General features: G+C 44.9%; 2 protein-coding genes across 3 annotated transcripts; both read right to left on the bottom strand.

The window, feature by feature from the left end:
• Positions 1-305: 305 nt before the first annotated feature.
• Positions 306-12857, bottom strand: nacad (NAC alpha domain containing). 2 transcript variants are annotated; one of them, XM_034610170.1, is made up of 11 exons: positions 12840-12857; positions 12367-12681; positions 9146-9432; positions 3804-9051; positions 3421-3669; positions 2797-2888; positions 2281-2349; positions 1423-1569; positions 1191-1325; positions 957-1079; positions 306-474 (listed from the first exon to the last, which is right to left on the bottom strand). In XM_034610170.1, exons 2-11 carry the CDS (start codon positions 12449-12451, stop codon positions 460-462), a joined length of 6450 nt encoding a protein of 2149 aa, XP_034466061.1. In that variant the 5' UTR covers positions 12452-12681; positions 12840-12857; the 3' UTR covers positions 306-459. The 2 variants fall into 2 exon arrangements, with proteins under 2 accessions (XP_034466061.1, XP_034466060.1); XM_034610169.1 differs by lacking the exon at positions 12840-12857 and having other exon boundaries at positions 12367-12769.
• Positions 12858-15139: 2282 nt separating this feature from the next.
• tbrg4 (transforming growth factor beta regulator 4) lies at positions 15140-22595 on the bottom strand. Its single transcript, XM_034610199.1, has 11 exons — positions 22463-22595; positions 21048-21558; positions 20346-20666; positions 19803-19977; positions 19185-19342; positions 18854-18964; positions 18078-18222; positions 16925-17164; positions 16671-16767; positions 16441-16555; positions 15140-15702 (listed from the first exon to the last, which is right to left on the bottom strand). The coding sequence occupies exons 2-11, from the start codon at positions 21462-21464 to the stop codon at positions 15601-15603; spliced, it is 1881 nt and encodes a 626-aa protein (XP_034466090.1). The 5' UTR covers positions 21465-21558; positions 22463-22595; the 3' UTR covers positions 15140-15600.
• Positions 22596-23142: the final 547 nt, after the last annotated feature.

Genomic DNA, 23142 nt, shown 5'->3' with positions numbered 1-23142 from the left:
TGTAGGTGTGAATGGTTGTTTGTCTCTGTTTGACCCTGTGATACACTGGTGACCTGTTCAGGTTGAACCCCGCCTCTCGCTCAAAGTCAGCTGGGAATGGCTCCAGCTCTCTCTGCGGCCCTCAAAGAATAAGCGGTACAGATAGATTTGGATGTGGATCATCATTCTGTGACCATTTACTTGGCGAACTAGCAAAAACAAGGAAATGAAATAAATCTCAATTTATTGTATGCCTTGTGAATTTGCATAAAGTTAAAAAGTGTGCTACACCTAATGTTCAGATCATCTCTCTTCAGTAAATTCAATATCATGGTGAAGTCCCAGTCCACGTTGGAACAGATTTTATTTAGCAGATATTGGGGGATGCAACATACAGTAGCAGCGATACAGAAGAGTCAGTGGCATTTAGGCTTTATAGGCTGGAAGAAGAAGAGGGGCCGGATTCAGAGTGCTCTCCACTCACATGGTCAGCTCCTACAAGGGGAGAAGGAAGAAAAAGATCAATTCAGAAAAATGAAACTGTGAAAAATAAAAACTAGTAAAGAAGATTGTTTCTGCATTTCCTTTATGTGCCAGTGTCTTCGCTGCTGTTGAATAAAACAGAAGATATCACAATGCCTAAATTAAATGCCAGGGATGCTCAGAACAAGAGGCTGTGTTTTATTACGACTTTTACCAGTGATGTTTTACAGCTCCAGCAGTGACCTCAGTGTGAGTTATGACTGCCACCTAGTGTACAAAAAACAGCACTGATGACCTCCGGAGCTGTAGAGGTTGCTCAGTTACTGGGGAGAAATTATACTTGCATTTGTCCTGGGCTCATTCTTCTCTACCACCCCTCAACACACCAGCCCCGCCCCATCCCATCCTCGTCATTGCACCCCCTCGCTCACTGGCGATGACTCATTTATTTATGCCCTCCTTCTACTTTCTTCCGCTCCCTCCTTCCTTCTCACCATGATAGCATTCACAATGTCATTCTTGTTGTGTTTCAGCGCACGGACGGCCTTGGCCCGTGACACATTGGCCTGAGCCATCACCAGCTCAATGTCCCTCTGCTCAAGACCTCCCTCGTCCACCTGATGCATTATAGGAAAGAAAAAGACAGAGAAAGAGAAAGATGGATAAAGTTAACAACTGAATGAAAGGTTTTACAGAGAACTACAGCATCGTGTAAGTTTCAACAGTACCTCCTCCTCCTCCTCTTCACTCTCTTCCTTGATGGTGAGGCTGGGTGGGACAGGTGGGGCCAAGGGAGAGGAGGTCACAGGCACCTTGAATTTCTCCGCAGCTGCTTTGTGAGCCTGCTGAGACAGGTCCTCGATCTGAGAGGAGAGGAGAGGTAGGGCATGTAAATGTAATGATTGTTAAATAATGAAGAATGAAAGAAAGAAAGAAAGAAAGAAAGAAAGAAAGACTTACCTTAGCCTCTCCAAACACAATGTAAATGTCTGATGCAGGGCTTTTGAATACATCTGGTTTGCTGATGACAAACAGGATACTCTTGGACTTCCTTATAGTGATTCTGGTCACACCGTGGACTGGCTTAAGACCCAGTTTAGACATGGCCTGCATCCACATACAGCAGCATGTAGAGTCAGAAAGAAAGACAACATAGAAACAAAATGAAAACTGGCATCATAACATAATTAAACTATTTCTTTTATAATAATTCTTAATATTTGCAATGTCTCAATTTGCATACCTCCACATTTACATTTCCTTTTTTGATTGCATTCATACGAAGAAGTATGACGGACACTCCTCACTCTCGAGGGTCATCTTGGCTACAGAGTGAGCGGGGAGTGACCACCGACATATTTTCAAAATTCTGAAAATTGCGTCAGATGAGGGGGGCGCATACAAGAAAGTAAATCTTCATTTTAAGTCAAGCGTGGAAACACTGAAAAAGGAAAATTGTTTACCAACCTTAAAACATTACTTCAACTTGTAACACACAAATGAAGCTTTTCAAATTAAATTTCTCTTAATTATGTTACTATAACGTATAACTTTAAGTTGAACAAACTGTTCATTTGTGAGTTAGAAATTGAAATAAATTTTGAAGTCGGTCCAACAATTTTTCTTTTTCAGTGAAGCAGATATTTTGGCAGGCAAAAAATTGCAGTCACATGTCCAGTGAGTGCAAAACCGCTTCTGTTTACCGCTGTGATTTTACTGCGCACGTAGTGTGCAACATGTGAGAGTCCTGACCTGAGAACCCAATTTGAAACACAGTCAACTCTGATCACTTTATTCATGTACAGGCTGTAATCTGACCTTGCGAGCCTTCTTCTCACTGCGGCTCTGCTTCGGTCTGTTCAGCCCTTCATCTGCAGAGGAGAGAGACTGAAGGAAGAACATTGAATATTAGTCACCTTATTACTTTACAGTAATAATATCTATTTTCATATTTCAGTTCTGCCAAAGGCCGATTTAGCTGATTAAGTGAGATGAGAAAAAATGTATCTTACATCCAGTAAGGTTTCCTACAAAGCAAGGTTGTACATTGCTATATTGCTGTTGCAGGTAATTGAGTTTTCTCTTGCATACACAAGAAGCTATGTGTTTTATGTTTATAGCAAATGTAGAAACAGGACTTTAATTAATGATAAGTCAAGAATAAAAGCACTACTGCCAATGTTAAGACTAATACCTAAAGATTCTTATTTTTGTTTTCATTTCCTCATGATTGAAGTGTTAAGATCGTGATGCCATAAAGTAAAACAAGTTATAGATTTAAATAGTCAGTTTTACTCATGTTCTCCATGTTTCCCACAGCATGAACAAACTCACGTGGTGCTCCAATGGTCTCCGTGGCTCTGGCTCCTCTAACTCAGGCACCGACCCCTCACTCTCAGACTCATTACATGAAGCCATGATGGAACCTGCACACACACATATTCAGGACACGTACAAACACATGTATGTTAGGCGTGTCACATTCTTGGTGCCATAGAAACTAATCACCATAGCAGAAGTAATGAGGTTATAAGTGAGTCTATCTCATTAGTGCAATGCTGATGAGGAGTGTTCATTATAAAATCCAAAAGCTAATCTAAGCAACACCAGGGGATAGGATTAGTTTATGGGGAAAAAATTGAATTAAAACTTCATGCTATGTGATTTTACATTTCATGCCTTGATTTTGATGGAAATTATTATTATGATTATTATGATTATTAAGAAAATCTATCATTGAAATTATATAAAGTAGGGAATGTTTCTTGTGACGTTATCTGTCAGGAAAAAACTGGTTAGGACATTTTGTCCTGTGTGATGAATTCATATTCAAACATATCTAAGAGTAACCGAGAGCACAAAGCTGGAAACAGGCCACGACAGAAGGGTGGAGTGTGCAACAGAAAGCAGAGAGGATTTTAGGGGATTTCTGAGTCCCACATCATCCCCACAACTCACAATTGTTTTTGAAGGATATGTCGAGCTCTTTAGAAAGCTTGTGGCTGTGGTTAATGGGACAGCCCGACTCTCTGTCGGTCATTTGGTGGGCAGAGAAAGGTTGTATTTCCCGTTGGTTGGATGGACCGGACTCGTTCTGCAACAATCCATTTCTGTTTCCTGCGACTCCTCTGGGCTGGGATCTGTGACCACGTCGGGGCAGCCCGCCGTCCTCCTCACTGTCTGTCTCCTCCTCAGCCAAACTGGGACCTTCCAGAGGACACATTAATTGATCACATTTATATTAGGACACATTTGTGGGACCAATAAAGGAATCTTAATCCTAATCTTAATTCAGTAACCCCCATGTATTGTGCTGTGATATAGATCACTTCTGGACTCACCTCTGCACCTGTCTTGTGTGCTCCATGTGCGACCCTTCTTGGTTTGTTTGTGAGACTGGGTGTTGAGATTAGCCAGAGAATGTGAAAAGGATGGAGACTGGAGACAGGAAATAGAGTCTCGAACAGAAACCGAATCTTGAGCCCCTGGAAAGGATGATTCCTGGGTCGGCCGGGACAGGCTTAACGGCATAAGAGTGGAGTACGAGGGTGAGGAGACAATTGTGGCAGATGTAGCAGATGAAGGGATTACAACGGCGACCTCTTGGAGGTTGCTGTTAGGAAGAAATTTGGAATTAGGGGCTTGTTGTTTTGGTGGGGAGGTAGAGCAGTGGGTAGCGGGGGTGTTACACATGGACAGTGAAGACCGAAGCTGGGCTGAGGAGACGGGCTGGGATTCCTGCACAGGTGTGGAAAGATCATCCTCTGGCCCTGTTGAGCCACCAGGTAGAGGGGAGGAGGAGGAATCTGGAGATGCTGAGGAGGGACATGGGGTCAGACAGCCTGATGGGGTATCCTGGATGAGTGGGCTGGGGCCAGTATCTATGTTGTTGTCATTAATGTCTACTGCAATCCCTCTTGGACTATCAGATAATGGTCTGTTGTCAAGTACTTCTTGGTCCAGTGCCACCACAACATTGAGGTTGTCTGGAGTATGTGTGGCAGATTTGCAGTATCCAAAGCTAGGACTTGGATCAGGACTGGGGCTGTTATCCCTCTTCATCGGGGATCTAGATTCGGCTTTATCTGCACCCGACGTCCACGATAATGATTTGTTGTTCGCTTTCTGATCTTTCTTAGTTTTAGAATTGTCTGTGATTCCTCTTGACCGTACATCGGCTGTGGGTTTTAATGGATCATCATTCTTTGGGTCATCAACAGATTCGGGGCTAGAATCAGCATGACCGGCTCTCTGTGACGCTCTGTGTTTGTTCTGCCTCCCTCTCCTACCTTTCTTAGCAGCGACTGGTTTATCTGTGCAAAGTCCCCCCTTAGGGGTGTGACATGAAAAGTGCTCTGGTCTGTTCTGTACAGGAGAATTTTGTCTTTCTGCTTTGTTCTCCTTTTCTTTCTCTTCACCTCCCTCTTTCCCATTTTCTTCCTCATCATCTACCCCTGAGTGACGAACAACACCTTGCTGTCCTTGGAAGTCATCTTTGGTCTTTGGTTCATCAACAAGTCTGTCAGTGACAATATCTTTATTTTGGCCATCAGTCTGAGCCTTCATAATCTCAGGTTCTGGCGGAGATCCAGTATTTTCCACCTTGTCTTTACCAGCTCTACCTGATCTGGATTCATTAGATTTACATTTAGGAGTAAAGGAGCCAAAAGATCCACGGAGCAGAGAAAATGCTGGATTACTCTCTGGGGTGATTGTCTGACACTCTGGACGAGTAGGACGTCTTGGCTTATCAAGATGTCCTACAGCTGCAGCTGGCTCCATGTGAGACCTGGACACTTTCTTTGAGGACGGTGCCTGATTTGTGTCTGATGTTTGGTTTATTGATTCTTGCTCCTCATCAGTAATCGTGTCAGGAACCTGAGGCGGCATCTCTTCAAGTGGAATATTTGACTCTCTAGCACTGACGCTCACACTCTGGGGTCTCACCTCCTCTGATAGAGCATTCAAACTTCCACACACGGCTCCTTCCAAGGATTCAAAGGCAGAGTCGTTGTTTCTATTCGAATTCATCCAAGTGTCTTGAGTTTTTGTGTCTGCGTTATCTCCATCATGGTCTGTATTCAGATTACTGACATCGTCCTCTGGGAACCTGGAGCTTCCATCCTCTCCCCCTCCTGCTTCTGAGATCTCCTCAATTGACTTCCAACAGGCCAAGTTGGACACAGAAGCTACCTCTTCTACCAGTTCCTCATCTGCCATCCGGTCCCTCCTTCCACACAGACTGTTGTTATCGTCCTCATCCACAACAGAACCCAGATTATTGTCATAATTTGTATATACTTCACTGCTCATGTCGGGAACTACAGCCATCTGTGTGCTTTGGCCCGCTGTGTCACACATGAGCAGACTTTCTGCCTCTAAGTCGTACCTCTTCTCCAGAGACTGTCCTGCTCCCCAGACACCAAACTCAGCCCCTGAGCTTAATCCTAGACCTAATCCTAAACCAATCCTATTATCACACCACACCCCAGATACAGGACCCACCTCCCTGCTTGTGTCTGTTTCTGAGTTTTCCCTTTTGGGTGAAATGGCAATGGGAGAGTGTGGAGATCCAACGGCTCCGAGCACCCCCTCGTCAGTACTCAGGGTGTTTTCCCTCAGGTTCTCCTGGGCAGAGTCACCAGGACAGTGTTCAGGGGTCAGGGCCAGATTATCAGCAAGTTCAGAGATGACAGAAACAGGGATGTTACTGGGGTTGGAACTAGGGTCCTTGGGGCAGGACAGAAGAAGAACACCTTTATTTAAGTCATTGGTGGCGGTGGCCATGTTAAGAGAGGGACCCGAATCGGTATTTCTACTCTCTACAGTCTTGGACTCTGCTGAGGTGTTCCCATTCTTCTTGTCAAGCTCAATGTCAGACTCCCTGTGAATACTGGGCCTACACATGGCCTCTGCCCCTCTGGCCACATCAGATTTATTGGAGAAAGACTTCGATAACACAAGTCTTGTTACTCCAACTGTCCTCTGACTTTCTGGCTGATGTTGACGAGGCTTGATGAGCAATTTGAAAGAGTCCCTTTCTGGTTCTTCAGGGGAATCATCCACAGAATAATCACTGCTCTGTTTCAAATCAGTATCTTTCATGTGGGGATTTGCCTCTGCCAATTCTTCCATAGGAACCGAACTGTTAAGATCCGTTGTCTCCTGTGTGGAAGGGGCAGAAGGAGGAGAGGTGGTGAAGTCATCAGCAGGGTCAGGAGGAGCATGAATGACGACAGGAGCGGTGGAAGGGTTAACATGAGGGCTGTCTGACTCATCACGAGGGTTAGGGTTAGAGGACTCGGGTTGACAAGATAGTGTTTGATGATCCTCTGGTTTTACTGTGCTCACGTTGGTGTGCAACGTTTTTGTTTGACCTATTCCAATGGTTGTTTGTTCAGGGTCGGAAGGAGGTTCACAAGGTTTAGGTTCCTCTAGAGGGTTGGGTTTTATATTGTTGTTTCTGGGTTGGGCAGCAATGGCTTCAGAAAGACAGGAGGTTTCAGGATGATCCACTGTTTTGTCTGTGCTCAGTTGTGTGTGCAAAGGTTCCGCTGGATCTGTTCCAGTGGTAGGTCCCTGTTCAGGTTGTGTTTCTATGTCATCAATTGGTGGGGGTTCGAGTGATTGTGCGTGTCTCTCAGTGCTGTATAGACGTTCGTCTTCTTCCCCATTATAGGAGGCAGAATCTAAGGAGTCATCAGTATCATCTTGAAAGCAGAATGATTCGTTCAACCCCTCATTGATAGATGTCTCTGAGAGTGAGTGAAGGAATGATGCTGAGCTGTCCTCACCTGTAGGATCCTCCACTGCTTTGTTATCAAACTCCACCTCATCAATATCTTCCGGCTCCTTTTCTTCCACCTCCTCCACCACTTTCACCTCCACTTTAGCCTCCTCGCCTTCCTTATCAATGTCCTCATCTGCATTGATTTCATCACCGTCGACAGCACCATTAGCATTGCCATCATCATCATAATCATAATCCTCTTCATCATCGTCCTCGTCATCATCTTCAACATCTGCCTCCTCCTCTCCCGCTGCATACGCATCAAAATCCTTTGCTTCATCTCTGTTGTGAACCTCTCCTACGTCATTCTCTTCCTCTGTGGGGAAGAGGGTGATTTCCATTGAATCAGCCTTAAAGATGAGGCTAGTGTGGAGGGGAAAGGAGATGAGAGAGGCAGGGATCATCCTTTCCTCCTCTGGCATATCATCAGAACAGGCTGCCTGGGTGAGTATGAAAGAACTGGTGCCGAGCCGGTCAAATGCTCCGTGACAGAAGGCATCCAGTGGGGTGAGAGGTGAGTCAGGGCTAAGGCTAGATGAGGCCATGGTGATGTCAGGAGTCAAGGCAGTGGAGGGTAGGTGTGACTGGTCATCCATCTGTCCATAATGTTCCTCTGATAGACATGCTTCCAGTTGCAGTTTCAGACCTTTCTGCATAGGTCTAGAGTACTCTACTCTCCCTGAACTAGCCTCCTCCAGTGGACAGAGTGAGCTCTCAGACTCTCCTCCATCCTCCTGCGAGTCACTGCTATGGCTGCTACTGCTCCTTAGAGGGGACGTATTCTCAGTCACCCAGCATGGACGACAACTTTCGCTGGGAATCTGGATCCCTTCCCCTTTTAGAGCCTCTTCCTCCTCAAGGATCACTGTCCCCGTTATGCCTATCCGAGAATTCAGGCCAAAATCCTCAGGGCGATACAGGCTGATGTCCCCCACCCTTTCCTCCTCACGCTCTGCTCCCAATTGTACCTTCTCCTCCCCGACTACATCTCCTATTTCTGATAAGGAGCTTACAAAGCAAGCAGGGGCCTCCTGAGCTTCTTCTGGGAGGAGCAGATTGGGAGAAGTGGAGGGGGAAGTGGAAGATGTGTAAGAGGAGGTCCAGCTGCCTCCCTCTGCTGTGATATATGAGCCGGAGGGAGAGGTGAGGGGGGAACAGAGGTCCTCGCTGTCTGATGGAGAACTAGGGGAGAGCGGGCTGGCTGGAGAGCCAGGATATGAATGATGTTTAAGGTGCAAAGAGCGGGAAGCCATCTTGATTGGTGTGGAAGGAGCGGTATAATACAGGTCAGGGTCAAGAGTTGAGGGCATGCCCACTCTAAGAGGGTCAACAGCATAGGCTGGTTCAGAAAAGGACAAAGCAACTGGACAGGCCAGCTCAGAAAAAGAGAGGGAAGGCACTTCATTTTCAGAGAAGGTTAAAACCTCTTCCTGGTTGTCCATCAAACTGACATTGGTTGTGACAGGCTCTGACGGGGATGAGGAAGGTACCAAAGGCTTGTGAAAAGGGGAGGGTTGTTTGGTTGGGGGCTGCACAGGGTCTTTTTGCTGATCTTGCCGTTTCTGAGGGGCTTGGCTTTCGTCTCTGCTGGTTTCCAGCTGGGTCTCTTTTGCTTGTGCCTGAGGAGCTGAACAGCTTGGGACAGCTGACAAAGGGATCGTCTGACCAACCTGCTTAACCAGGGGTTTCCCTTTCTGAGTCTCTGTTGCTTTGAGCAGTGTCTCTTGACCCATCACCACCCTTGTGTCCATGGTTTGTGGCTCTTGATAATCACTCTCCACCTCAGAACCAGTCAGGACCTGGGAATAACACATTATACATTCATATTAAAGTATGGTAGCACTATGGTCTGCTGTAAAATTGCAAATATGCTCATACACACATAAAACAAACCTTGATTCTCTCCATCTTAACAGGGACGTGGCGTCCACATGGTCCATGACCACCTAATTTCCCAGACAATCTGGGCGTGGTGGTGTTACGATGGTCAGAGCCTTCAGGCTGGGGTCTCGTAGACCCAGAGGAGCTGGGTGTTGCATGAAATAGTCGTGGACCAAATGGAGAGGTGCATGCTGGGAGTAGCTTCTGAGGAGTGCTGGGAGAAGGACTGGAACCACTATCACTAGGAGAAGAGCCACTGTCAGAAGGGGTGGAGTCAGTCGACGGATGTCTGGTCATGTCTGAAAAACAAAAACAAAAATTGATTGTTCGAATTGAGGGAAGGAGCATTTGCATCAAAACCTTAATATAAGGGGACAAATGGGTCAATTCATTTATGATAAATTTAAACTGAACAAGTTTTCATCTCCTTTAGTGCACAAAGCTCTGTGTGTCACTCAAACACTGCAAATACCTTCATAATGACTATTAGCAGGTTGGTTCAGATTTTTTTTGATTAAATAATCCTTTGTGCACTGGCCCACTATAGGCAGGACTCAAAACTTGGAAGTGAAGAACAATACCTCTCTGCATACCCTACTGCATCTTTCTTTTCCCCTCAGAGTTTCACTGTCCATCCTTCTCTTTCCACATGAACATGCACAATCGCACAACTGGCCAGAGGCAAAAGGAACCTCTCTACGTTCTCTGTCCTCTTGTCCTTCTAATGTAAACCACAACTGTCATAAGGAATAGAGTAAATCCTAAAATGACAGGGTGACTGAATGAAATTGGGTCAGGGGTACATCGAGGGAGCGTTGTCAAGGAAGGGAAAGCAAATGAAAGGGAGAAAATGGGGATGAAAGACTGTTTTCTCCATTTGTTTCAGTTCCACTTATGATTTTGAATAAATGATGTTATGTCGGATTGATTACAATAACAGAACACTATGTATTCATGTGATATACGCTTCTTTCTCCAGGCTTTGACACAGGGAGGGAACAGAACCTTCATTTTCTCTCTTAACTGGGCCATCGCCACGGTGACCTCAGTCCACATGCTGATTGGCCATTATAACACACAAGTGGCTCAGCTTGGTGCCAGCCACAAACACACACACACATTTTCTCTACCAGGAACTCAGTCATCAATTACTAATCCACTCTCTGTTCCTGTCTCTCATTCCTTCAGAATGTCTTTTTCTCTCTCTCTCTCTCTCTCTCTCTCTCTCTCTCTCCTTGTTTCACTTTTTATCTTGGAATTTGCTTCCTTCTCTCGTTTCCATTTTTTTTTGTTCTCTGCCAGTAGCAGATCTCCTTTTTGCGTCTCCTCCCTCGCTGCTCCTCAGCCCTGCCTGCGATGGTGGTGGTGGATGCAAGCATCAGCACTTAGCAGCCCTGCCTGATCACCGCCCCAATAACAAGCTCTAGGTGTGTTTGTGTGTGTGCTGAGTCATGCCTCAGAGAATGAAAACTGCCACTAATCAGAGAGATGCTTGGATAAACCTTGCGTGCACAAACTCCATCTCCCACAAACACCTTATAGCACAGTACAATGTGGAAAGAATGGGTATTTGCAATGTGCTTGTTTCCTCTTGCAGAACCTTATTTAAAAGGTAACACATGTAATGAACAGATTTAGAAATACTTCTTACCCTTAAATGCTAGGAATTGGGATCAAACTGCATCGTGTGGGAACTGCTGTTCTGCTTGGCTTATAAATAAACCAGTGATACGTATTATGTCTGTGAGCATACAGTAAATGTCAGCCTCTGTCTCTTAGCCGCAGATGCTGCAGATAGTCTGAGCACACCCTCCTCTCTTTTCCTCCCTGGCCCAGCCTTGGAGTCTCCTCTGGGGGGAACGCGGTGAAACTGAGCACCAGGCTTTCTGTAGCAGGAGTAGGCCGCAGCAAGCCGAGCAGTCTGGAGCTGCGTCACAGAGGCTGCAGTGCTGTCAGCCCCAACAGGGAGCATCCATTTCAGCTTCTGCTCACACTGTGTGATAAATAAGAGACAACCCAACAGTCTCATATTCTTCTTTGTCTTCCTCCATCTGCCTCTCCTTTTCATTAGTCACAATCTCTATAACCTCTCCTTTCTCCATCAACGATGTGCCAGAACACAAGTTTTACAGAGGATGAGACAATTCTCTCTCGTCCCTCCTCTGCGAGGATTCAGGCCAGAGAAGCTTAAAATAATTTCAAGCCTAAGAACAGATCAGGGCAATGATTCATTTCAATCTTAAAAACCTGCTTCAGGCAGAGAAGAGGCAGGGAGCTCTCTTAATAACAGGTTATCCATCATAGCTGTCAGGTGTTCACCATACTATACAGTGTACTAACACTTGACTCCAATTAGGACTTTGTCACTGGCTGCTTTTGACTCAAACAAATAAATCCTGACCCTCCAATCTCTCATACAAACCTAACATCAACTATTGAATACATACTCGTGATTTCACAACTGCAGACGCATACCAGCAATATCTGACAATAACCTAAAGAAATTGGAAATATAAATGACAGAGGCTCTAACTTGTGCGGTTGTGTTTGTGTGCTCTGCCATGCTGCTGTGTCATGTTCCTGCAGAGGCTGGGGGAAGGGAGGAGCCACTCTACACTGTCCGTACAGCTTGTAAAACTGATGGACGGATGTGGATGTGGATGCAGATGGGGCAGCACGGGGGCTTTTAGGAGGGACAGGGTTAAGTAGGCCGGGGTTAGGGTAGGGGGGGGAAGACAGGGCTGGGATTCTGATGACACTTGCCGGTTGCGCAGATATTTTTGGTGCATTTTAGACAGGAGATTGTTTGTTAATTGGGATTTAGTATTGAGGAGAGCATAGAGGTGCAGTGGGAGTTGACAGCTTTGGGGTGGAGGCTGCTAATCTGGAGTGTGTGGGGGGGGGGGGGGGGCAACATGCGATTTAGTGAGGAGGCAAACATGCAGCTGAATCACAGCTCACTCCCTGCACATGTCAACAGACATGTGGGAATTCAACTGATAGTTCTCCACATCGCAGGTTAAAGCAGAATATAACAGTCTCTACACCTCCAGTGGCCTAGAATATGAGCCATGCTTTCTCCCTCCCCCCCTCCCTGCCACAAACACTGTAACACTATCAGCTCGCTCTACACAAGTTTATTCTCTATTCCCAATCATGCCCTAGATTCTGTCTTCAAAAATACACATCTGTTCACTTCCCCCCTTCTCCATCCCTAACCCCAGATGTCCTACCTGGTCCAGGGAGCCCTGTCTCCTCAGCTCCCTGCTCTGGATGCTTGTCAGCAGGGGCAGATCTGCGAGTGCTCTCCCCCGGCATGTTTCTTGCTGGCTCTGATGCAACAATAAACCATAGAGCCGGAAAGGACAAGGTGAACGGGGAGAGGGAGTGAGAGAGAGAGTGAGAGAGAGAGAGCGAGAACAGAAGAAAGGAGGGGAGGGGTTGAGTGTGTGGGGGGGGGGGGGGGGGGGGGGTAGGACCTGAATGCTCAGCGACCCAACATTCAGAGCTTTCCTGCAGCACGTGTCTGTCTGTGTGTGTGTGTGTGTGTGAGAGAGAGGCAGAATGAGACAGACAGACAGAAAGAGGGAGAGTGAGGAGATGGGAGTGTGTGTTCGCTGCTCTGTCGCTGTGGTGCAGCACAATGATGCTGCTGCTGCTGTGGGCGTGTGTTTTTACAGCCTCATGATCCAGCTCATCTGAATATGTGTGTGTGTGTGTGTGTGTGTGTGTGTGTGTAACAACTGAGAGAGAGCTGCAGTGCTCTCTCTTGATGCCCAGTTCCTTCTCTCCTCCCCTCCTCCCTTCCTCCCTGTATCTCTCTCCTTTTCCTCTGCCCCACCTCCTTCTCTCCCAGCCAAGCAATGACTGGATCTTGGGAGATGATGTCAGCAGATTTCTACCGACTCTCGTCAGTGCTGCCGTCAACCTTGGAGGATATGGAGGGTACTGCAAAAACAAGAGGGGGACAGAACAATCAAGGAGATGACACTGATTCAAGGAAAACCAAACAAAACAGGGGGGGAAACTTAAAAAACAGAGGGTCAAAAGGGCAGACGTGAAACCTAATAGTGTATGCTGCTAATTATTCCATGTGCTTCCTGCTCTGATTGCATCCCAGAGGAGTGGACGAGAAGACATGTCCCCGAGGGCAGCTAGAGCATCTGTTTCTGCTCTCCGTCTTGGCAACCTCTCCAGCAGCACTCTTACTTGTTCTCCTCTTCTTCTCTCTCTCATTTTAAAGATAACAAGTGAGGACGAAAAAGAATGGAAATAGAAAGTTATGGAGGGGGCGGCAGCACCGAGGCAAATCAGCAGCCGGGGTAGTTTCCATGACAACCCAAAACGTCCCTTTTAAGAGTGCCAGCTCAGCAGAAGTGATGCTGATTTGCTGGATGATGTTTTATGGTCTCGGTGTTGATGTCAACAAATGTGGCTGTTGACAAGCTCACAGATTATGAAAGAGTTCTCAGTTCATATTATCCTCAGGTTGGGGGTGTGCACAGCAGCACTCCACCAGGTATTAGACAGGGGCAGAGTAGGAACATGGTGAATGTAGTCCACCAATACTGAATGGCAAACTGTTTGACATCTGCCACGGAAGTTGTGTTTTCAGCCGTGTCCATTTGTTGGTTTGTATTTTTGTTTGTTTGTTAGCAGGATTATGCAAAAACAACTGAACCGATTTCCATTCAATTTTAAAAGGGGGGGCCATGACCCAAGGAAGAACCCAGGGATGGATCAATTAAATGGTTTTCAGTTTCTTTAACATTCAGAAATCCGGCATATTGAGGGGTCTAAACTGTGCGTGTGTGTGTGTTATTTGGTGCAGATCCAAATAAAAATCCAGATCTAGTGGATTTAACTGTGGTTTCATAATGGGACGGTTGCTCCTTGGTGGAGGTAATCGCTGCTTTTCGGTCTAGTTTGAATCATAAAATACAAGTTTCTTCCTTTGAGGTGTTGGGGAATATTTTCACAGGAAGAGTTTCCTTTACTTTCCATTATGAGTATTTCTATATTCTCATTTACTTTTTTTTTTTTTTTTTTACATCATCTTCTTTACCAAGATGTGTCTTTAGTCTGCGCTGGAAGATGTGTAGACTTCCTGCTGTCAATGGGGAGCTGGTTCCACCATTTAGGAGACATGACATCATCAGTCGTGATTTTGTTGAGTGGCTAGCTCGCAGTGAGGGAGCAGCAAGCCGATTTCTGTCATGAGTCCATGCATTGATCCATTAACCCCTGAACATATGGACGAATGGGGCACCAAGCATCTGCATCACAGGATGTTTTATCCGAATAACTAATGTTGGTGTCTGATGTTTCCAGTTAGGATTTTATTTGTCTCCCTTCAGTGGAACTCAGTGTCTCTGCCCTGCCTTGCATTAGTCAGTCTTCTTCTTTTTGCCAGTGAGCAGCCTCTGATGTCAAAGAGCAGCTGCTGCTGCTGCTGCCTATGATGTTGTGTAAGCAGTTTCAGGTCAGCAAAGGGTCCATCTGAAAAAAGCCTCACCCAGTCTCTTCAGGTTGTTCTTCTTTAACAAACAAGCACATCTGAGATAAAGCATAAAAAGTATACTAAGAAATCAAACATTTCAACACAACTTTGCACAAATATGCTATATTTAGTATGCTGTATTTAGTGCCTCTGATTCAACATGTATAACTTAAAGTGGGCTCCTAAAATGGAATCATTTACCCGATCTCAGAATAATCACAATAAAAATAAGCTGTTGTTCTTAACTTATCCAATTAATGATTGATAAAAATACTAATTCACTAAAGCAGTCACACCAATATGCCAGGGAGGTGTGTGCAAACTAGCTGTTAGGTGTGACATGAAGCATCCCCGGTCTGAATACCACACCAGATAGCACCCAATGCACACTGCACACTCCCTGGGAAAACGTGCACATGTACCACACACATGCTCACACATCCTGCAAGTCAGACAGTGCGAATGAACTACTAAGAATAAAAATAATAAAAAACATAGGAACAAAACAGCATTAAAACTATTTATTACTTCATCAGAAGACTTACACACGTCCGCAAAGATAGTTAAATTATTCCAATCTATGCACATGTTGATATTAAATAACATTTTGGCCAAAACTCTTCAAATGACCCTGGTGCTCCTGGCTCTTCTCCTGGATCATATCATTTCTACCACACAATGTGTTTATTTCTGTCTCTTTGGCTCCAAAATTCTTGCTCGTCATCACCATGGAAACAGGGAAAGCCCCCCACGTTGCCAAGGGAACCAGAGTGAAAATATTATTTTCTTTTTCTTCTGACTCAAGTATGGGAGACAATTTCTGCAGTGCTGCTGTGCTCTGCGTGTGTGTGTGTGTGTGTGTGTGTGTGTGTGTGTGTGTTGTGTATTCCATGTGGTCCGGCCTGTTTGATTGGGAAAGCGATGATTTAGCTGAGCTTGCACATTATGATCGGGATTTTGTCCCAGTTCACTTGGCCATGTCCTCGGCCACAGCCTTCCCCAATTTATCCTTTAGGTACGCCAGTTTCTGCCAGTCAGTCTTCAACTCAAGCCAATCGTAATACGGGACCTGGAAGAGGAAGAAAACAATTAGAATTATCAAACATTTCGATAAAGTGCTAATGAGCAAATACCTTTAGATTATTGTTACATAGCAATACATAATACTGTTTTTTGTACTCAGTTGGGTGCAACACTGCAACCCTGAGAGGATGATGCTGCTATCGGCTCGGGAGCTTGTCCTAAATGAGGGCGAGAGTGCGTGGACTGGCCTAGATGAAGCCGAGCTGCGGCTGGATCTCTATTTATACCACAGACTGCAGCGGGACTCTTCTGACTCTCAGCTCTACCCAAGTATTAACTCCATTGTTTGCATGGCCTTAGCCTGTCAGATACCCCTGTAGCAGCAGCACTGCTTCTCTGCCTGTGCTCCCTGGAAAGATACTCACTATCATATACAGAACACATCAGAAAATGCATTTATCACTTGGCTTTGGTGTGCGAGTAATAAAAAGAATTGTAGTCGTACTATGTAAAAGAGCCATACATATTAGTAATAAAGGTGGCTGCTATGATCACACACATATGTCGGCCTTAGCCTTTTCCGTCACTGTATAATGTAAAGACTGTTTAGACTTTATTTACACTTATTTGTCTACTTTTCTTACAATGTATGATGATGACTGAATAAAAAAAAAATCCATCAATCAAACCTGGAAACTAAACAGCTCGGTTCACCCTATATGGAACAAATTATGGAAGTTTAAAAAACAAGTCTTGGATATTCCAAAGTGTTGTCTCTACTCACCTCCACTGTGATGTAGCCGGCCAACTGAAGATGTCGCTTCATCATGACAAACCGGCCCAGAAGGTCTTTGCTCTTTGAACCAAAGTTGGGAAATTCCAAAGCCATGAAAGCGATCCTTAAAATAAAAGAGAGGAACAGTGAGAATATCATAAATTAAGACAGCTGGAGGGAAAAACATTTTTTTTTTAAATATAATCTCGGCCCCCCCGTGTTTCACTTCCATGACTCACCGTCGTACCCCTACAGGTAAATCCTGATCTCCCCCTCCACTGGGCAGAGGGAGGACGTCAACTGGTTTGTTGTCACAATCCACTACCAGCTCACCATCTGATTAGAGAAGGCTTGTGTCAGTTGTAGGAAGAGCTGGGTTAAATATTGGTTTTCAGAATAAAAGTCCTGAAAAACTCTAGTGGTGAAAGGGACAGACTGCATGACTGTGTACGTGGTCTGACAGTTTATTTCTGTGCTACATTATTCCCCTTACCGATAGTCCATCCATACACAGTGTCCACCCCGGTGCGAAGGGCCTCCATCCTCTCACCAACCAAACGCTGTAAGGCCTCTCTCAGACTGCTCTGCACGGGGGAGATGTTGGCCGGGACAGACGAGGCAGACGGGGGCGCTGGAGAGTCTGAGTCTGAGGAATCTGGATGCTCTAAGTGGAGAGTAGCTGCAATGTGGAGGAGCTTCAGCCGATAGCTCTCTACTCGAGAATCACTGCCCTCTATGAGCAAATAAGAAGGAAAAACACCAGAATGATTAAATAAGTGCTGGCATCCCACTGGCAAGGACAATGTTTTTGTAATAAATGTTCATATCCGAGAGAAAATGGGATTAATGAGCCTTTCTGAACATTTATCAGTGCTGCACTGCCCTCTACTGCAACAGAGTGGTACTTTGTCCTTCAGTTCACATGGTCCTGAGAGGCCACAGTATTTCATAAGAGCATGTAAATGAGTCATATCATTGCTATTGGTCCCAAACAATACACACGTGGGCCTAATAACCTCTGATACTAACCTGATGATGTGGATGTAGATACAGGCAGATGAACATGTAAAAGTATAAATACGCAACATGGATGATTGGCTGAGCGTGTACGTTTGTAAATATGTATGTATACGCACCATCATACTTCTTATTTGTCTTTAAAAACAGGGTTTTTTCTGAACTTTAATTTTGATTGACATAATACATAAATATTGTAAGACTGCTCTAAGTATGATTAACATTATACAAGAACATTTTCGTGAGCTCTGGCAAATCTACTGTTAAGTATAAGAGAAGATAATAACATGATGGAGGACAAATGTATTGACTGGTTCAACCAAGCTTTTTTAAACTATAACGTCAGTGTGGGTCTTATGGTGAGATATATTTGAGGAGTACAAGGATATGAACAGTTACCGTGCCCAAGAGGACTTCTTTAAAATGCTTGACCAACTAAAAACACAACATATTGAAATTACAATGACTGAAATAGTGTTTAATACTTAATTCAACAGCCTGATTTAGTGCACGAATGTAATGTTCTGTAGTTTGTGTATATAGACCCGGTGCCTGACACACTTTCACCTGCCTCTCCCGGGTGAGAGGTAGCAGGTGTGTACACGTGTGTGCACAGATATGTGTCTTACCTAACAGTTTGGTACGGTGTTGTTGTTGTGTGAGAGGGAGGAGGTAGTGAGGCTTGGCCTGCTGTAACACACACAGAGACCAAACCACATCTGTCTGCAGGAAGGGCTCCAGGCCAGAGAGAGACTCCTCCAGCTCAGAGTGGACCTTTTACACAAAGAGACAGAAACAAACAGAGAGAACAGATTAGCGCTGTTCCGATAGCAGCAGTGAAAATGGCAGTTCAGGCACTGGCGAGCACTTTAATCTATGTACCGATCTGATACCACGTCTTTAAAGTTCATTAGTTTCACCCACATAAAACTAATATTTTATTTTTCTGGTAGTCACTTCTTCTTCCATAAACAGTGCAGTACAACTGCTGTTTTGGACCAGCGAAGAAGAAAGGATTTCCAGTAGCTTAGAGTTTGCCAGAGCTATCTTAACATGTCAGCTATTTGGAAAAATGTCACTCTGGAAAGTCCCACAACTTTAACAGCGACATCCGAAATGCTAGACTTCAGTTTAGAGGGGAGGCATTAGTGTTACCAGTACAATTCTAGCAATAACAATGATTATCACTTCCATCCAGGGTTAGTAGCATACAGCTGTTAAAATGCACAGTACAAGTAATCTTAAAAAATGCGCTGGAATCCGATCTGTGCTCGGTATCGGCCGATAAGTCCAGGTATCGGTATCAAGAAGAGAAAAATGGTATCAGAGGATCTCTAGAATAAATTCAGGGAAGGATGTAGAAACAACCACGTAAAGCAAACACAGTCTTAAACGTCATCAGTACCTTGCTGAAGAACTCTTCTCCTTTGCTGGGCTGGAAGCCGAGTCTGGCAAAGGTCATGAGCAGATTGCACAGCTGAGGAATATTGTAATTCTGACTGTTTGCTATGTAGTGCTGGTGAGGAAATGTACAGAGAGGAAAATGAAGTTTAGTTTATCTGATGTTCAACATTGTGCACTCAACTGAATGAGTTAGTCTTATTGGTGTGTGTGTGTGTGTGTGTGTGTGTGTGTGTGTGTGTGTGTGTGTGTGTGTGTGTGTGTGTGTGTGTGTGTGTGTGTGTGTGTGTGTGTGTGTGTGTGTGTGTGTGTGTGTGTGTGTGTGTGTGACTGACATCAGCGAAGGCCTCGAACAGAGGGATGTGGAGCCATTTGAGGAAGCCCAGTGATTTAGAGCAGCGTACGACATCGATGGAGTTGAGCTCCGGGACTCGGGGCAGCAGCTCTGAGGCCATTCGCTGAAATACCTGAGAATGGTGGAAATTCAACTTCCCTGCAGGCGAGCAGAGACAGAGATGATACCGTTAGCATCGTACAGTATGTATGAAAAAAAAGGTTTAATGGATGTTCACATCAAGGCTACAATCTGCTCTTGTGAGGAGTCTGCGAAATGGATTGGATTAAGGGAAGTGAAACGAGATTACTTTCTTGTAAAATGAAAATCTGTGTTGTCCCTACTTCCTACTACAGTGTGTTAGTGAGCAGACGGTCCCTGAATCACTTCTGATTTGCAGTAAACATGAAGCTTTACACGCAAGACTTTTGCACGTCATAATATTCCATTATTCAGGTTTAACAAATATAATTTTAAAATGGTGTACGTAAGGGGATTTATGATTACAAAATTAGTCTGTAACCCTTCGCCAGAGAAATCTTAAGACTTTTCAGAAGTTAATAGTATAAATTGGCCAAGTTCATTAAAGATATGCATACACCAAATTAAGCGTCATTACCATAAGCATAAGCCATGTTCAATATCAGTGGAGTGGTGAACTCTGACGACGGCTTCTGGAGTAGATGGTAGGAGAGAGCTCGGAGGAGAGGGACACTTCTGCGGCTCTGAGCTGCCAAAGCCACAGAGACCTTACGGATCTCTTCTGTTGAAAATCCCTCAGACAGCTCCAAAGCCTGAGAGACAAACAGGTAGAGGAACGTTTTTTACTGTGGTTTAGGATAATGCATTAATGCTCTGAAAGAACCTCTTCAGAAGGTAATTTGATGATTTTAAGCAAGATTTCTTGACTTTCTTATACATTTCCCCAGGTTGCCACTGCCGACATAATGATTTACATACATTCTAACATGTATATTCCTCATCCACAACTTTTTCTACTATAAGCTCAACATACTACTTCTCATTATTTGTGATTTCTTCTTTCACCAATCGGATGAAATGATATGAATATATTACTTCAGCAGAGAAAAAAGGATAAAGGCAGTAACTTCCACATACAGTTTTCAACTGAGACTTTAACTGTGGATGTTAACTCTGATACCTTGTCTTCTAGTCTGTCCCTCAAGGCAGGAGACATGCGTTGTCCTTTGGAGATCAGCCCGCTGACAGTTTTGCTGTCAGCGATTTCGGTCCAGCGCAGTTCCAGTTGTTTTAATGCAGCGTTCACTACCGCTATGTCCTGCTGTCCTTTCTTATTTGCCCCCCAGTCAGCCAGGTAGGCCAGCTGCTTGTAGGTCAGCCTGCGCACTCGCCACAGGACCTCCGTCTGTACAGAGCTGAGGACGGGATCAGTGGGGGGCACGTCCATGATCCACAGAGCTTTCAAGGCAGACACCAGGTTGCCGTTCCACACCGCAGACACCTGTGAAGAAAAACACTCATCAATGAGTAATCTTAACCATGGACGTGACAACACCAAAGTGAAGCAAAAGTGTCTCAACCGCCCCCTGGCGTGTGTCTGAGTGTTCAATTTTACAGCAAATTGGATATAAATTACTTATTTTGATTTAATAAAAACATGGTGGGGCGCATGTATCGGCAGGACCATTCTACCGCGGCTCCATCCCCTGATCGCTACTGCACAGACTCAAAATTACGTCATTGGTCTAAAATGGCAGCGTTTGTAACCAGGATATTTTGGTTTGATTTCTGGACAGTGGGAAGAAGTGGATACTTCCATCTTTATACACAGTCTATGATCTGAACACAGGGGCCGGTTCACCTCTGTATCTGGCTTCCTTACCTGCTGAGACATGGTATCCATCATATCCATTAGCCTTGAATCCCCCATCAGATCCTTAATTTTACCCTTCGTCCTTAGCACCAACACAGTCCACTTCATCACGGCGTAAGCAGCTTGGTTACTATTTCCTCCATGCTCAACCCAGGCCAGCAGGATGTCCTCTGGCACAGCCGCCTTATCCATCAACTCGTCCAGCTTGGTGAATGTAGGCGTGGTTTGAAAGGCATCATCCTTGGTAATAGTCTTTCCCTCACACATTAACCTCTGTGTGACAGTGGGCCATCCCTGAGCCCTCTGCACCTCTGCACGCGAAGCCACAGTCGGAGGCAGGCGGGCGGTGACGGCAGTAGCAGCTGGAGCCTGAGAGGAGGCCCTGCAGAGCACACGGGCATATCTGCCCAACAGGCGACTGGCCATTGTGTCTGAGGGACAAGACAGCGGCCACAGGTGGAGCAGGAGAAAGAGGGTTTTCTCACAATTCAGCAGTCGGCGTCAGCATCCCGCATTCAACCTAAAGAAAATGTTGGCAAGGTTGGAGAAACCTATCAGCAAGGAGTAGATTATTTGGATCTGCACCAACTTGCACACACACTCAGTCTCAAACACGCCGTTTTTTCTATCAAGATCCATGATTCATTCTCTGAGAAGTCAATGGAAATATTGAAAATCTTTCAATAAAAAGTTCATGGGTTCCTCGGAGACCCATACCACATCCAGTTTCATGGAAATCTGCTCCGTGGTTTTTGTGTAATCTTGCTTAAAACCAAACAAAAATACAAAGCAGCAAAATCATCCCCTCCTGGGTGGAGGTAGTTATCGCAGTATAATTTTGAGGTGTAACAATGGATGTTCCTCGGATGTATAAAATGTTTGGCAGTTAACAAGTGTTTGTCATCCTCTGCTCATAAGGAAGTTTAAAACCACAACCTTCACTCAGCCTTAAAGCTTTAAAAGAAATAACAACTTGACATTTGTCATGACAATAACTTTATCGTCTGATATGAATTCATAATATTATAATTCATTAATATCACTCAGCCCAAGTTATTCACAGACACCGTCATGTCTACAGATGCCTCATCCATCTTTGATCAGCCACTGGTGGTGGATGTTGGGACTCTGCAGTGTAATGGTTGTTCAACCCGGAACACAGGCACAGATCTGAGACCCACAGTGACCAGTAGCTCCATGGGAACCCGCTGTGTGTGTGTGTGTTACAGTAACATGTGTCTCTCTCCTGCTGTAAAGTGACAATCTTCCTCCTGACAAACACGCTACGTTACATCCTGACCTTGTCGCGCGCAGAGGAGACGCTGCGAACCCCAACGGCGCGTGCACGCGTCTGCCCTCACGAGACTGACATTTGTGACCAGCAGCGGAATCTGGTCTGATCATCTCACTGATCGATCACTCACCTGTCAAAGTACAGCGATACCTTTGGTAGAGGAGGCTGTTCACATGGACACAGCTAGCACAGACCGTCGCGGGGATATGACGTGGGGAGACGTCACGTATTCGGCGCACGCGGCTCTCATTGGTTCAATTCTTTCTCAGGAATTCTTGTTCCGGGGTCAGTGGTGATTTATTTATTTGTTTACGTTCAGATGTGTGATGTGTAGATTCAGGTGAGTTTTAAACAGTGAGTTTTAAACAGTGTCTTCTTTGTTGGACAGGTGGGCAAGTTTACATGTTTACTGTCATAAGTACAGAGCCCCCTACCGGTCATCTAGAGGAAATAAACTTTGGAAACTAATAAAGTTGCATTGTTGTTTAACCTGGTCAGAGAAAGGATGGATGTAATGTTTGACACACAATTAAAAAGATAACCAATTCCATTGCAACTTTATTTCTGTAGATGAATGAATAAATTCTTTTATTAGTATTACTTTTGGTAAATTTACTCCTGTCAATTTCACACATTTAATTATGACTGAACCTGAAATGATAGGAGATGCAGCTACAATCAATTCTGCAGATTAGTACATCCACTCCTTAACAGAAAAGAGAGGAAACATTTTGTATCTAATCTTATAGTAACACTTAAATGCTTAAAACAGATTGATAAGAAAAGGAAAGTTTTATTTTATTAGTTTTT

The sequence above is a fragment of the Hippoglossus hippoglossus genome, chromosome 16 (assembly GCF_009819705.1).
Source record: "Hippoglossus hippoglossus isolate fHipHip1 chromosome 16, fHipHip1.pri, whole genome shotgun sequence".
In the NCBI taxonomy this organism is placed as follows: Eukaryota; Metazoa; Chordata; class Actinopteri; order Pleuronectiformes; family Pleuronectidae; genus Hippoglossus; species Hippoglossus hippoglossus.
Note: the sequence above shows the minus strand (reverse complement) of the source record. Positions and strands in the feature narration are given on the sequence as shown.